The sequence below is a fragment of the Heterocephalus glaber genome, unplaced genomic scaffold (assembly GCF_053883595.1).
Source record: "Heterocephalus glaber isolate CG9 unplaced genomic scaffold, H.glaber_assembly_v1.0 deba00000901, whole genome shotgun sequence".
NCBI classification, from domain to species: Eukaryota; Metazoa; Chordata; class Mammalia; order Rodentia; family Bathyergidae; genus Heterocephalus; species Heterocephalus glaber.
Window position 1 is genome coordinate 14336814 of NW_028258171.1, and position 15682 is coordinate 14352495.

Genomic DNA, 15682 nt, shown 5'->3' on the forward strand with positions numbered 1-15682 from the left:
AGGGAAAAGGTCCATGCAGATTTCAGTAATGTTTCTAAAGACCCCAGGAAGTTTCTTCTTCTTTGCAACTTACCCATAGGCAATTCTAAATTTTTGTACCTTGTAAAATTTAGAAAGTATCTGAGATTATAACAGGTATACTAATATACTTATTATGCTTTAGGTACAGTAACGTAAGACAAAACCACTGTATGATTGAAAAAAAGCTGACACTGATCTACCTGTACTGGGCCCTGGCCTGAGTTTTAAGATGCCTTTTCTTCCTATCATTATTTATTTTGATTACAGATTTTCTGCCTGATAACTCAATTTCTCTTATCTCTCCTTCTGAATATGCCAGTGGCTACTCTGCACATATAAAGATTCGTTGCTTCTACTTTCAATCTTTTTAAAAAATAAAAACAAAACAACTTTATTTGACAAAAGACAAAACAAGTTATTTACAGTAGTTGTTTGCTCAAATAACTGAATGGGACAACTGCTTCTCTTCTAACCAACTCCAAGCAGAGGCTGCCCACCCCCAGACACTCCATTTTACATAAGGGGGGAATGCCAACAGAATTCAGCAGCATGGCTTCCTCACCCCTCCACACCTCCCCTGCTCAGCGCTGTGGGAAGGGAAGATCCCCTTTAGCCCAATATACTCCAAGTCCCCTGCTACGGGGCACCCTCCAACAGTCACAATGGATCTGGGCTTGCTCACTGACATGGCTGGGCTGGACAACAAGGGCAGATAGCAGCTTCAGCTAGCTCTGAAGCTTACCAGCTAAGACTCAGGATATGAGGACCTCTGACCCCCTGGGGCACAGGAAGAAGGGGCTGAAGGAGCAGAAGGCTCAGGAATCTTGTCCACCCAGAGAGCAGAGCTCCCTTTCAGTAAAAAAAAAAAAAAAATCTATTCCCTCTCTCACAAGCAAGGGATGGGCCAAGCCACTCAAGAGAGGTGGGGGAGCCTTCTTGAGGGCGCCAGGGTCTTCCTGAAAGGACAGAGGATGCGTTCTGCCTTTCTTCTGGCCAGGCCCACCCAAGTCAGTCAACACCCAGGAACCCTTCCTTCCCCTTGTGCCCAGCCTGGCAATTTCAGGAAACTACAGACTGGGGCTCCTGGTGTTAATTTTTGGCCCAGGAACAACGTTATTAAAAACAAAAATATGCTGGCTAATAAAAATCTAAGCTTAGTGTTACTTAGAATATATAAAGATGGGGTGTACTGCTGTTGAACACTATCAGCAATGAAATAGAAAAAAAAAAAAAAAGGAGATGAAGACCAACTATGGTCTGTTTCACTGGGAAATTCAGGCAGGCCCTTGCAACTCCAACTTACAGAAAGGTGAAACAAAGATACTCAAAGCTACAGTATCAAGCTTTTAACCCATTTTCAGCCCCAGCTCTAGGCACTACTTCCTGCTTCCTCCAGGAATACCTTCCTGCCTTGGTTGTGGGAAAAGCTGCCGACTGGAGTAGCTACAAGGGCTCCTGACCAGCAGATGGCTCCCTTCTCTCCAAGAGAAGGGGATGCCAGAGCTTCTGATGTTCTAGCCAAGATCCTAAAAGGATTCAGGACTCAGGTGGTAGAAAAAGCCAAATTTGCACTTAAGAGGTTTCTCTGGAGGTGTTTAATTTTCCCTGCTGGCTTTTTCACTTTAGCTTTTAGCCTGGAATTTTCAAGTTCAAGCTTTTGCAGGTGTTTTTGCACAGCCTCTGTGTGTTGATTCCGTTCTTCCAATTCTTTTTTTGCTTTCTCCTTTTCATACTGATATATTCTTTCTTTTAGATGATTACATTCTCGATTAACTCTATTTCTGTCTTCCAGTGTGAGTTTGTTTTCTACTCTCACCTTGAAGTGACTTCACAATACCATGAAACTGGTCTTGGATATTAATTAGTGTCCTTTCTTTATAGTCAACTCTGTTGTGAGCATCATCCAACTGCTGTCGAAGCAATGCATTTTCACTTTGTAGTTGAGATAATCTCTCTTCTATAGATTCCTGCTTTCCTATGTATTTATTCACTTTCCCTTGTTCATCCTGATACATGTGTTCAATTTTCTTCATTTGACACTGTGTTTGCTTTAGGTCTTTTTGTACATGTTCTAAAAACTGAAGTCTATTCTCTAAGAGCATCTCTTGTATGATGGAGCTCAATTTCTAGGCTACTGAATTTTCTTTCAGCTTGAGAAAGCTGTTGGGAAGCATCTCATTGTTACCTTTTAGGGTAGATATGTCAAAATTCAGTTTGTGCTGTAAATGAACCCACTCATCCCTTGCTCTCTGGAATGAAAGTTTCACATTTCTTTTTGATGTCTGACTTTCATCATAATCGTGTACAGCAGCAGCCAGTCTGGAATGGTATGATTCAATTTTTGCTTCCAGTCTTTCCTTGATTCGTTTTTCATTCTCCAGTTTAGAATTTAGCATTGTATTTTCTACTGTGAGACTATTAAGCTGTCCATTATATTGAAATATTCTTTCCTCATTCAGTTTCATTGTCCTTTGTAGGTCTTTGTTCTTTTCATGTGCAATTTCAGTATCTACCTTCTATCTTGTTATTACATCTCAAGAGACAACCAGCCCCATCACCCCTTACTTGACCTGCTGACATAAACTGGGAGTCATCTGAATTCTTTATGAATGGCATGGTGAGCAGTGACATGAAAGAAGACGATGCTCCCTCTGTTGACACCTCAAGAGCTCTACAATGCAAACCTAAGGTGAGGGTAAAGCTATTGAAATTAACTGTGTGTTGTATCTGACGAGATTTGCTCAGCCAATGAAGAAAGAGAAGATGAGTGTATCGTGTGGAAGTATAAGCTGCTCTTTCTGTAAGGAGGAATACACAAAGTTTAGTTTAATTGGACATTTTATTTTTTCCCCTCAGGAAAGGAAACAGAGTTCCATGCTTTTAGTACAGTGGTCCTCCAGTTTTCAATGTGATCAGCATCACCTTGAGGGCTTGTAATGTACAATTGCTGGGCTCCATTCCAGAATTCCCGACTCGAGAAAGTTTTGACACAAGGCCTGGGAATTTGCATTTACATTTGTGACAAGTGCCCAGATAACCTGGATGCTACTGGCCTGGGGACCACAATTTAGCAGCTACTAATTTAGTGGCAAATGGATCCAAACACCTCTTAAGACTTGGGGTAGTCACACTCTAGTTAGCACAGTTTAAGAAGTATGCAGTGTGGCATGAAACTACATGGCTCTCTTCAAAGAGAGCTATAATGTAATGCTTTGGATGTGGCTTGCAACAAGAATACCAACAATCCTTATCATCCTGTAATTTTCCTCATTTACAACAATATGAAGGAGGTGCTGAAAAACAATGCTTATACAAAATAAACCTGTTTAGGGGCCGGGGATTTAGCTCAGTGGTTCTGGTGCCTGCCTTGCAAGCGCAAGGTCCCGAGTTCAATCCCTGGTACCAAAACCCCCCCCAAAACAACAAAACAAAACAAAAAAACCAAAATAAACCTGTTTAGAAGTGATACTTTATAGTTTGGGGTTTTTTTCTTTTGTGCTGGGTTGGGGATAGAATATAGGACCTTGTGCACGACAGCCAAGTGCTCTACCCCTAAGTTACACCCCCTGCCCCATAGTTTTTACTTTAGAAGGCCTTGCTTTTAAGATTTGTATTGTGTATTGTATATACTTCTGGTAAAAAGTTCGTAACCTTTTTGTTTTTACATACCAAACAGCAAATTAAAATTTAAAAATAAAAAAAGGAAATCACTGTATCAGCGATTAACCGAGTCTGTATGCAAACTGAAAGCATCCTTGCTACATACATACTTCATTAGTCTGGCAATCATCCACATGGGATAACAGATAAGGTAAAGAGCTGGGACAAGGGAAGTCTATTTGACAATGAAATATTTCCCCATGGAGCATCGAGAGTTTCTCAAGAGCTCATGATTTCACCTGTCTTAATAATGTCCTAGAAATGGTTGTTCTACCTGCTTATTAGAACATATCCAGATGGGGCAGTATTTTTTATCTTTGCCTATAGCTTACATGAACAGGCGCATCTGTTTAGGACTTTAAAAGATAGCTTTTTACACCTCTAAATGCTCCATAACTCATCCACTCAACAGCAGAAAGAGAAATTCACTTCTGTGTTGTGGCCAAGAAGCTTACTGTAGGATTTCCCTCCCTCTTTCTTACTCCTTTCCAACCCAATTATATTCTCCCAGTGAAGATTCCAAGTGCACTCATTTGGGACATGTGAGCCATAACTAGTGACATTCTCTGATCTTCTTAGCTCTGCACTATTAGCTAATCACACCACTCAATCTTTGACCCAGTAGGTATGGAATAGCTTTCTGAAAATTTAAAAATTTCTAATTCTCATAACCACCACTCATGAGCCAAAACTTAAGAAGAAAATCAACCAAAGGGAGACAAAAATCCAAGCAGTTTCAAGACAGAGTCCAAACACAAATATTGCTGAGGAATATAATTAATCTTTTCTCCTTTGCCTTGCTTCAGGAAATTTTAATGAAAAGTAGTTTAGTTATACACATGAGTCAAATAACAAGACATGGTCATGGCAGATATGGCCAAGAATTATCTCTGTAATTCATTTTTAAAAGTATTTGAGTTTAGATGTACAGTTCTGAATTTCTTGTGTTACTTTATTTAGGGTTTTAAGTAAAGGCTAAAGGTTCTCTGTCTGATGATCTTTATTTTTGGTACCTGGGATTGAACTTGGGACCTTGTGCTTTCGAGGCAGGTGGTGGAACTACTGAGCTAAATCCCTGGCCCTGTCTGATGATCTTTTGATAGTCTGGAATTAGGGTCTGTTTTTTGGTTTGTTTGTGGTTGCTTTTTTACCTGGTTCTCAAAAAGTGTTTGACTGATTCACAAAACTTATTCCCTAACTGTGGCTTTTCTGTGATTATTAACAAATCACTAATTAGGGGCCTTCTACTGAGCATGTCAATTTTAGAGTTAAAAGGGAGCTCAGGATGACCTAATTTAACTTCTGTGAAAGTAAAGTCCCTGAAGTGGCACTTCTTGGTAGTGGTAGCTCAGCATCTTCATTCTCAGAGAGTTATCTCATTTTATTTTAATTAAATAACTGTGGTACTGGGGATGAACTCAGGGCTTCAGACATGCTAAGGAAGTACTCTTACCAAACTGAGCTACATCCCTCGCTGGAGCAATTTTAAAGCCTGTCTATTTCCATCTATTTTTTAAGGCAGCTTTGTTACTACAAAGTTCATTACAGGAAACAAATTATGTTCCCTCCTGTATTTTGTAATCACTGATCCTTATTTTACTTTCGAGAGTGAAAAAACTGGCTTTTTAAATGCTTATTAAATATACCAAACATGGTTCATTGGCCAGGCATGACCTAATCCCAATCATCGGTACCCAAGGAAACGTGTACTTTTACTCTAGAATGTTGCTTGTTAACTTCACGTTAAGTAGATTTTAATCTGCAGATCTCACTTTTTAAAGTGGGAACCATTCTGCTCACCCTCTCACTTACTCTACACCCTTTGCGCTCAGAGTGCCACGCCCCCCTCCAGTTCCCGGATAGTATCACCCAAGGAGCCATTCAGAAGACACAACGCGCAGCCTCCATCTCAGACCCGCTGAATCAATCTCTCGGGAAGGAAACTGGAGAACTATTTTTCCCTCCTCCCTTTTCATTTAAAATAATTTCAAATTTATAAAATGTTGTGAAATAAAAACAGTACAGGGCCAGGGATTTAGCTCAGTGGTTCGGCCACCTGCCCCACAAGCCAAGGACTCGAGGAGTTCGATCCCTGGTACCAAAAATAAAATAAAATAAAATAAAATAAAAATAATACAAAGATGACACATACTTTTGTTTAGATTTACTTATCCTTAGTATTTTATCCCATCTGCCTTATCATTTATTCTCTGTTTCTGTAACACATATAAGCACATACACCCAATGTTTTGGGGAACCACTTGAGGATGTATGACAGGTCATGTTTTTTACCCCTGAATATAGCATTGGATATTTCCTAAAACTAGGAATAATCACAGAATAGTTACCAACTTCGTAAATTTACTCCAATTAAGCATTTTAACTAATCTACCGTCCACATTTCAGTTTTGTCGGTCTCTTATTGGAGCTTCCCTCACCCCTACAGGACACAGCCTGGGATGGGATATTGATTGTATTTAGCCGTCCTGTCTCTTTACCCTCCTTCCATAGCCATTTTTGTCTTTGATGTGGATACAGTCCCATTCTTTTTTTTACCACAATGTCCTCTTTCTGTATTTCTCTGATGTTTCCTCATAATTAGAATACTGTACAACTGATGCTAGGTCCTCCTCCAGGTATTGTATCTGGAGGCATACCATGTCCAATCATCCCTGAGGAACACTCAGGATAGAGATAGCTAGTGTATAACTAGTTTCTCTTTCTTAAACTAATGAACAATCTGTGGGACACATTTTAAGATCATACAAATATCCTGCTCCTCAATAATTTAGTATCCATTGCTAAGTCATGCTGTCTTCTCTTATGTGACCCTATAATGATGATTGTAAAATGATTTTCCAGCCCCAAGATCCCTTTGAGTTAGTCTTCAGCATTCTACTGTAAGCAACGGATTTCCCTTCTCCTATTTACTTACCTATTTATAACTGACATGGATGTACTGTTTTAAAATGATTTATATCCATTATTATATTATCCTTATTATAGGTATATATTAAAAGTACTAATAAATTCTTTACAGTAATTACTAACTCTAATAATTACTGCTGTAATAGCATTTCTTGGCTTCTGCTTTTACTTCATCTTCCTGGTCTCAAACTGTTTATCCACTGGTTAACAGAATCCCATAGATGTATGCCTTTCCTCTACACCTAGTGCTATTTCACTTTTCATTCTAACAAGTTTATACAGGGTGGCAGAGATAATGACATGGTTTGAAGTGATTATGGGACATCTACTTCTGGATTCTCAGCTAGCAGCTAAAGAATATATACATCACGGAATGCTGAAGGGTCTGTGTTAGAGATAAACATTTACAGCAGAATGCAGAATGATGAAGTATGGCACAACTGGCCATATTTTTCTGTCCCTTTTGTTTCTCCCTGTTGCCAATCAGATTAACACAAACTTCACAAAATACTGGCATAGAAAGAATGAAGAGAACTCCAAGAAGATGGCAATCAGGGGAGAAAGAAGTTTCTATAGTAACCAACCAAACAAACGTATTTCTGTACATAGGTAAAAGATGTGCTGAATGATGTCAATGGATGACTCTGAACAAACAAAATCAGAAATGGATTTCTCTGAGCAGTACAGAGCAGCTCTGATGGAAAGCTTCATTCATTCTGTGAAACATCAAGAATCTATGCTTCTACTAAGCAAAACCCAATTTAATTAATTTATTTTGCAGCACTCGGGACTGAATCCACGGCCCTTACACTAAGGTACTGAGCTTATTTTGAGACAGGTCTTGCTAAGTCACTAAGTTACCCAGGCTGGGCTCAAACCTGTGATCCTCCTGGCTCAGCCTCTCTGAGTGTTGGGACTACAGGTGTGTGTCATCAGGACTGGCAAAACCCCAATTTTAGAAGGAATAAAGGCAATAGTTTCTATAAATTTTTTTTGTTGACTAAAATAAGTTTTGAATTGTTAGTAAATTTTTGCCAATATTATACACAATACTTCAAATTAATCCATGGCCTAATATATAAACCTTGAATGGAACAAAGTATTCAATCTTACCACAAACAGGGCAAAAACTAATACGTATCACAAATGAAAAGCTCTGAAGAAAGGATTTCACTGAGTACAGTATAGACCCCAGTGAAAAAGAAGTACTATCCATTCTTCTTGAAGTGGGGTGAACAACTGTCTGACATTTTGGAAAGTAATTCTTAACTCTTCAAGTTGGCCAAAGGAGTGCCTCTGAGCTTCACCATTTTGATGTTGAAACTAAAGAAAAGGTGCTGTCTTTGAAAGATAACTTGGAGAGGCTTTGACTGCAGAGGCAAATGTTTTAAAATTTTCTTCTGGCCAGAAGTCCTTGTCAGTTATTGAGGTCAAATTTTGATTCACGGAAACAACTCTGGTCAAAAATATAACTGGAACTTTGAAGGTCTGCTCATATGTTGTCAAACAACTGGTAAACTCTACTCCCTCCATCCTGAGTCCACAGTCACCGCCCAAGTGCAAGTCATTCCTCAGAGTTCTCATGTCCACACCTCTGCCTAGCCCTGGCTCTTCCAATCGCCACCCCCCCAACTCTGGAGCTCCAAGCATCTTCTACTCTCTCACGCTGGCGGTTCAGGGGTATAATCTCGCCTTCCTACTCTTACTCAGCCTCTGCACAGAATGGTCTTTTCACCTTTCTGCCTCCTCTGAAAATGGGTGCGATCTCTGTTCTCTCTGAGGAGTTTCTCTCAGCTGATGACTGTACCTCTCTGACTTCCTGTGTCCTTCACCTGCCTGCATATTAACTGATGTTCCCTTCTCAGCGATCCGACTGGGACCCTTTTCTCTCGACATCCTACAGTCCCTCTCTGGACAGTTTCATTTCAGTACCATTACATTTCAAAATATCTGATTTTCATATAATCTTGAAAGCATATATATTAAATCCTATTGCCACAGTCCATTCCAGTCTAAGTTTTCTGAAGTCAGAAATATTTTTAGATTAAAAATATTGATGAAAGAAAACTCCCACAGAAATGTCAAATGCTTCCTTCTCCCCTGAAAGCAGAGACATCCATTCTGCAGATGTAGAAGTCACAAAAAGTAATGTAACAGTGGGACTGGAATCAAGCGATCGGTTCCTACAGTCTGTATATGATTTGCATTAGATAATTCCTATTGCATAGTTTTTAGAAAAAAATGGGACAATTATGATCAAGAATACAAATGCAAATTTTAAATATTGTAACAGACTAAACATTTTCTTTTCAAGAGGTTAAGGACAATTTAAAAACTTTCCATGGACTTCTTTTCCTTAGATACACTCATGAATGTGTGTACATGTACTCTAAAGCACTGTTTTAAACTTTTTGGAGGGTAGGGACTCCTAGCCGACGACAGTATCTTATACATAATAAATTCAATAAACATGTAAATACCTTCCTTACTTCAGAACCCATTTTATCAGCTGATGTACATAGTCAGATCTCACCTGATTCTTAATAAAAGAATTTTACCAAAGCAACTGATTTTACTTCCACCCACCTATATGGATTCTCCCTGGTGCCCCAATAGCCAGGGTAACAGTTCAGTGAAGTGGCCGAGGGCAGCCAGCATCTGGCTCAGAGCAGGTGCTCAGCGCACCGACTAAACGCAAGGCCCAGGGAAGCCCAACCCCAGCCAGTGGCCCACAGTGTGGCTGAGCTGTGAGCAGAGGGGAGATAAAGAGCCCAGGCTGTGGCGCCCCGCCCCCCCCCCCAGTCCGGGGGCTGTCACTTATCAGGTGAGACACTGTGGCAGGCCCCTTAACTCCCCTTGCATCAGCGTCCTCACTGGGCAAGCAGGGCACTGATGGCATCTGCTTCACAGGGTTTTGAGGAGGAGCGGACAAGGCAATGCATGCTAGGCAACCGACAAATGTTACTCCCATGGAACATCTCCTTTCCAGTAAAATGCAAAACACCCATGGTGGAGACTCTCCCAGCCCACTGAGTAAACCTCCGCCTTGCACCCTCTTCCTTGTTCTCTGTGGGAGCATTACATTTGAGGACTCTAAGGACCATTACAGAAGCGTGGCAATAAAAGCCATTCCATACAAATAATCTGAAGGAAAACCTTGAGTGTCTCAAACTCCTGGGTGAGGACAACAAAATCTGAGATATAATTAATGGGATTTACAAAAACTGGTATTTGTCAAGGAACTGTTTTCTAACCAATAGCCCATTCATGAGACCACCCATTTTATTAAGGTCCCAATGTCCAGTCTGATTATCAAATTCACTATTAAATACAGGCTGTTTATATTAACAGAGTCCTGTAACTTCTCATCTGCTTTCAAAAAAGAACAGAAAATCTTAAAATTCAAGGAATTTATATGCCACCCCTCTAGAACATACCTTTCAGCAACAGGATAATCATGATACTTACTTCATCTCTATAAAGTGGGCTAGTATAATACATTATGTCCATCGCACTGCTGTTCAGCATGTCCCTTAAACCTCGGACTTTGTCAGGAGTAATGGAATCAACAGTGTCTACAAGGACAAAAAACAAAACAAAATTAAATTTATTTAAAATTTTTATTTTGGGAGAAAAATACACTATGAAAAAAATTTTATTTCCTAAAATAATTTAGCATTTAAATGTTGAAGGCCAGCTTTGGCTCTAATGGGCTTCTCTTCTTGCAAATTATTGCAAGAAAAACAGTACAAGATAAAAGGGAACATGAAAGGAAAGGAGTATGAAAGCATAGATGAAGTTAATCAATTTTTTTGGATTCATGGATATTGGGCCTGGCAATACCCATGTGGAGCGCCTGATGTCATTAACAGCAAACCTGCAACAAATCAAAATAGAACAATAAACAATAGCTGTTATATTAATACTTAAAAGTACAAGGAGGCAGGAGAAGGCTTATGATTTTAAGCTATTGATTTTAATAAACTTTTTAAAGCCTCCAATATTTCACTGCATTGGCTGAGGTTATTTTCCACTTCAACACAATAAGGACTGGAAGGCAAGGACAAGAAAGATTAGAAGTCTTTTCAAAGATGTAAAGAAACTACTACAGCTATCCATAGGCCATACTACATATTTTGCAATATACTGCATATATTTTCCTCCTCTTTACTCTGGCCTTTGGTGGTTATGTATGTTGCATTGTTGCAACATTTTACCCTAGGTGTAGTTTGTCTTCCATTCCTTTGTGGTCTACGGTCTATTGATAAAAGGGTTCTTTTGTTTCGTTTTGTGGTATTGGGGATGAAACTGTGGGTCTTGCTCATGCTAGGTGAGTGCTCTACCACCGAGTCACAGCCCTTGCCCTGTCCTTCTGCTTCGGCCTCCTGAGAAGCTGAAATTACAGGTATGTATGTACCACCATATCTGACTGAGGTCCTTAATTTTAATATAATCAAATTTATCCACTTTACTTTTTAATTGTTTTAATGTTTTAAGAAATCTTTTGCTACTCAGATTATAAAGTACTCTCTTGAATTTTTTTTTTGGTCTTAACATTGTTATGTCTTTGATCCACCTGGTACCTAAAAGTAGTGATCATTTTTTACCTTTTCCCCTCATAGGACCGTCAGTTATCAAGTGTAGAATAATCTAAAACAAATAGCATACCCCAAGACAATGAAATTGAAGACACTCTGTTCCTACTGGGTAAAATGTGTTTCTAAACTTTTCTACATTTACTTCCCTAAAAGTTTGCTATTGGCTAAATCATTCAATTTTAAAACAAATTATACCTCCATCAAGAGTAAGTTTTGACCTCCACTCAACAGGAAGAAATTCAACATGTGTTGCATGGTTGGAAAAATGCCTTTCTTCTATTTTTCTTGCAGCCTCTCTCATCCTAAAAAATAAATAAATAAATAAATAAATAAATAAATAAATAAATAAAAGAAAGAAAAAAACCCCTTGACAGTAGCTTCACATATGTAAAGTATCTTTAATCATAATACTTCTGTCTATAATTTTGTCCAATTAACTGCAATGACATTTACACTAAGTAAGTTTGCAATTCCAGGATGTCTTCATTTCAAAGTTATTTTCCTAAGTCTTCCATCTATGATTTCAAATGTTCCAAGCTTTTACACTATATTATAAATACTTATAAATGTACACAGGAGATTGTAATGAATACACCTGGTGTGCTCTAAATACCGCATTAACTAGTCATGGTCTATCTTACTTCATTTATGGCTCTACTCATTCTCCCTATAATATACATTTAAAAATCTTATTTTTTAAATTAAGCTATCAGTGAATTTACTTTTTTCCATTTAGTGTCAGTTTTATGAATTTTAGCACATGTATAAACTTGTGGTTAGCACTACAGAATCAAGACACTGAACAGTTCATTCTGAAAAACTCAAAATTTCCCCTTTAACAGTCATACCCTCCCCCATGTTTTAAAGCAAATCTCAGACAACATATAATTTTATCTATAAATTATATAGTATTTCTAAAATACATTCTAGTCAATATTATTGCATCAAAAGATTTTTTTAAGTTTCAGCAAATATTTAGTTCAGTGGTCCCATTTTTCCAGTTGAACTGTAAATGTTATTTTATAATAACATTAAACATTTTTTATACATAATTTCCAAATACAGTCCATGCATGGAAAGTATTAGAGGTCTCTTAAGTGTCTTTGAATCTATAGGTTTTTTCTCTGTAACTTGTTTTTGTTTGGTTTAAATTTTGTCTATAGTCTCCCAGAGTCTGATTTTTGCTGACTGAATCCCTCTGGTGTTAACATGCTCTTTGTCCCATATTTTCTGTAAATTGGTAGTGACTAGAAGCTGATCAGATTCAAGTTCTGTTCTCGTAAGAATCCACAGGTTCAGATATCTGGTTTTCTCTCTTTTTACTGATGCTGGCAGTTACTGATGATCATTGCTTAGCTCTATTTATCATGTCTGCAAAAGACACTTTTTAAAAAAAATTATTTCAAAAACTTGATTATCATTCACTAAACACACATACAAAAATTAAAATTATTCAAAGAAAAACAATGCAAGGGAAAAAACTATAATAATATTCAAATATAACAGAACTCAACCAAAGCAAAACTGAAAAGTACTTAAACATTTTTCCATATAATTTAAAAAAACATCTCAAGCATTAACAAGACATCAGAGGATGTGATTTGTTTTAGAAAGATTTTCAAAACTAATACTGAACAAATAGTGGTCTGGAAAAAAATTCTAATTGGCTAGTAGACTCCACATAGGCCAAATTTTTTAAATTTAAATTTCAATACAGTCATGTGACACGTGACGGAAATATAATCTGACAAATATGTTATTAGGCAATTTCATCCATGTGTATCCATATGTACCACACAGAGTGCCAACTTCTAAGTGCAAACTGAGAAGGTATATGTCAATCTTCTGTGGTGGCCCCTTGATATTATCCAAATACGCAGTTAAACACAAGATACATGAAGCTACCACTGGCATGGCAGCACACTGTTTTACAGTAAACTCTTTTATGTAAGTAGGATTATGCTCTAAAGGATGAAAAGCACAGCATGTTATGATAAGTACCTAAAACAGTAACAGTCATTTATCACACTATCGAGGACTGTGTACTGTACATAGTTGTATGTGCTTCTTCTGGAAACACACCCTTCTCTCCTTTGATCTCAGTGACTCCTTCTTCCCAACCCACGGATGAGCTCCGGCCTAGTCTCTATGCACAACTCTTCCTATAGTTTTAAACACAATCTATATATGGATACTTTCCAGATTCCAGCCTGTAACTCTGATCTCTCCCCTTCCCCTCCTGCCAACCCTATGCCTTTGAACCTTTTCTTCCTATTTCAAATTATCAATTATTCATTTTAATCATTAATTATATGTTCAGTTTCTCACACTGGAGAAACTATTCGGTATTTACACATGCGTCCTATTTATTTCACTTAAGAGTATGGCCTCAATATGCATCCATTTAGTTACAAATGTCTCCAGTTTCTCATTCTTTATGGCTAAGTAGTACTCCATTTTATAAAAAACCCACATCTTCTTTACCCATTTTCCAGTTGATGGGCACTTGGGCTGTTTTCCAAGCTTTAGCTATTATGAACTGCGTTGCTATAAACATGGGTGCACATATATCGCTGTGGTATGAGTCTTTTAATTCTTTGGGGAAGATACCCAGCAGGGGAAGAGCTGGGTCAAATTGTACCTCTAGCCCTAGTTCTCTGAGGTGTCTCCATACGGATTTCCACAGTGGTCGCACCAGTCTGAACTCCCACCAACAATGGAGAAGGGTTCCTTTCTCGCCACACCCCCGCCAGCATTTGTTATTGAATGATTTCTTGATAGCAGCCATTCTTTCTGGGGTGAGGTGGAATCTCAGTGTTATTTTCATCTGCATCTCTCGAATAACCAGTGATGCTGAACATTTTTTCATATGTTTCTTTGCTGCTTTTACTTCGTCTGAGAAATGTCTGTTCATTTCAGATGCCCATTTTTGAATCGGGTCTTTATATTTGGAGGGTCTGCTTTTTTCAGTTCTTTATATATTCTAGATAGTAGACCTTTGTCTGAGGAACAGCTGGTAAAATTTTTTCCCCACATTGTAGGTTGTCTCTTAGCTCTGTTGGTGGTTTCTCTTGCAGCTTGCAAAAGACACTTCTTAAAATCCCACTACTCCTTATGTGTTTAAAAGTATCTATTTCTAGACACAGGCATTTCTTCACATCAAATATGTGGCTGCCCTGGGGCACAAACAGTTTCTGTATAAACTGAGATGCAATTCATCTAAAGGGAGGATATATTTAATTCTTCCCTTTCACTAACAGTTTTCAAAAGTTACTAGGTTTCATACATTCTGATGATGTAGTAGTCTGTTTTAAGTTACTATAATGAAATACTCAGGAGAGGCTACTTTATAAAGAGGAGGCTATTCTGGGTCATGGGTCTGGAGGTGGGAGGCTGAGGGGCTGATATGCACATTGCATGAGAAGAGACAGGGTGCACAACCTCTGGACGTCTGGTCTCTCTCCCTTTTCTTATGAAGCCACCAGGATTCAATCAAGGGGCTCCACTCTACTTAACGAATCTAATCCTAATCACCTCCCAAAGGCCTTACCTCCAAATACCATAATTGGATTAAGCTTCTACCCTCTTAGTGACTTAACAATTGGGGTTAAATTTCAACATATGAAGCCTTGGTGGTCACACAAAACGTATCTAACCCACAGCAGATGTCTTTTAACTTGAGCTTTAAACTCTGGCAGTATTTCAATCCACTGACTTATTATCCTTACTAATGCTCAGACTGTCTCCCATTTCTGTGAGTTTCTTTAAACTGGGTTCTGAAAGTTTTTGACACAACCTCACTAGTTTTGTTTTTTAAATAACTCACTGGTTTTTAGTATATTCACAGAGGTGCACCACCTTCACTACTAATATCAGATTACCTTCATCACTCCAAAGACAAATGTCATACTCATTAGCATATTCCTCCTAGCCTCTGCCAACCATTAAACTACTTTCTGTCTCTGAGGATTTGCCTATTTCGGACATTTCATTTAAATGGAATCACATAATTTGTGGCCCTTTGTGTATGGCCTTTCATTTAGTATATTTTCAAGGTTCATCAATGCAGTATGAATGAATCAATGTTACTATTTTTATGGTTGGATATTTCATACAGTATATCACTTTAATTCATCAGTTGATGGACATTTAATTTGCTTCTGTTTTTTGGCTATTATGAATAACGCTGCTATGAACATTCTTTAAGAAGTTTTTATGTGGACATGTATTCAGTTGTACCTAGAGTGATACTGCCTATGTGGTTTAATGTTTTGAGGAACGGCTGAACTTTTCCAAAGCAGTTATACTACTTTACAATTCTACCAACCACACATGAAGGTTGCAACTTTTCTGCACCATGCTAACACTTATTTTCCATTTTTTGGATAATAATTTTCCCAGTGGGATTGAAGTGGCTACCTCTCTCATCCTGAGTTGTATTTCCCTAATAACTAATGATGTTGAGCATCTTTTTC

General features: G+C 38.3%; 1 protein-coding gene across 5 annotated transcripts in view; it reads right to left on the bottom strand.

Annotated features, from left to right (window-relative positions):
* Nucleotides 1–15682, bottom strand: part of Ddhd1 (DDHD domain containing 1) — an 88404-nt gene that overhangs the window by 23429 nt on the left and 49293 nt on the right. For all 5 annotated transcript variants that reach the window (XR_015450046.1, XM_004835520.3, XM_004835518.3 and 2 more), the window contains 2 exons: nucleotides 11403–11509; nucleotides 10078–10184 (listed from right to left, as the gene is read on the bottom strand). Coding sequence is in view for 4 of the 5 variants with exons in the window: in XM_004835520.3 (XP_004835577.2) it covers nucleotides 10078–10184; nucleotides 11403–11509 (214 nt within the window). In the remaining variant the exon portion in view is untranslated. The remainder of the gene's footprint in view (nucleotides 1–10077; nucleotides 10185–11402; nucleotides 11510–15682) is intronic.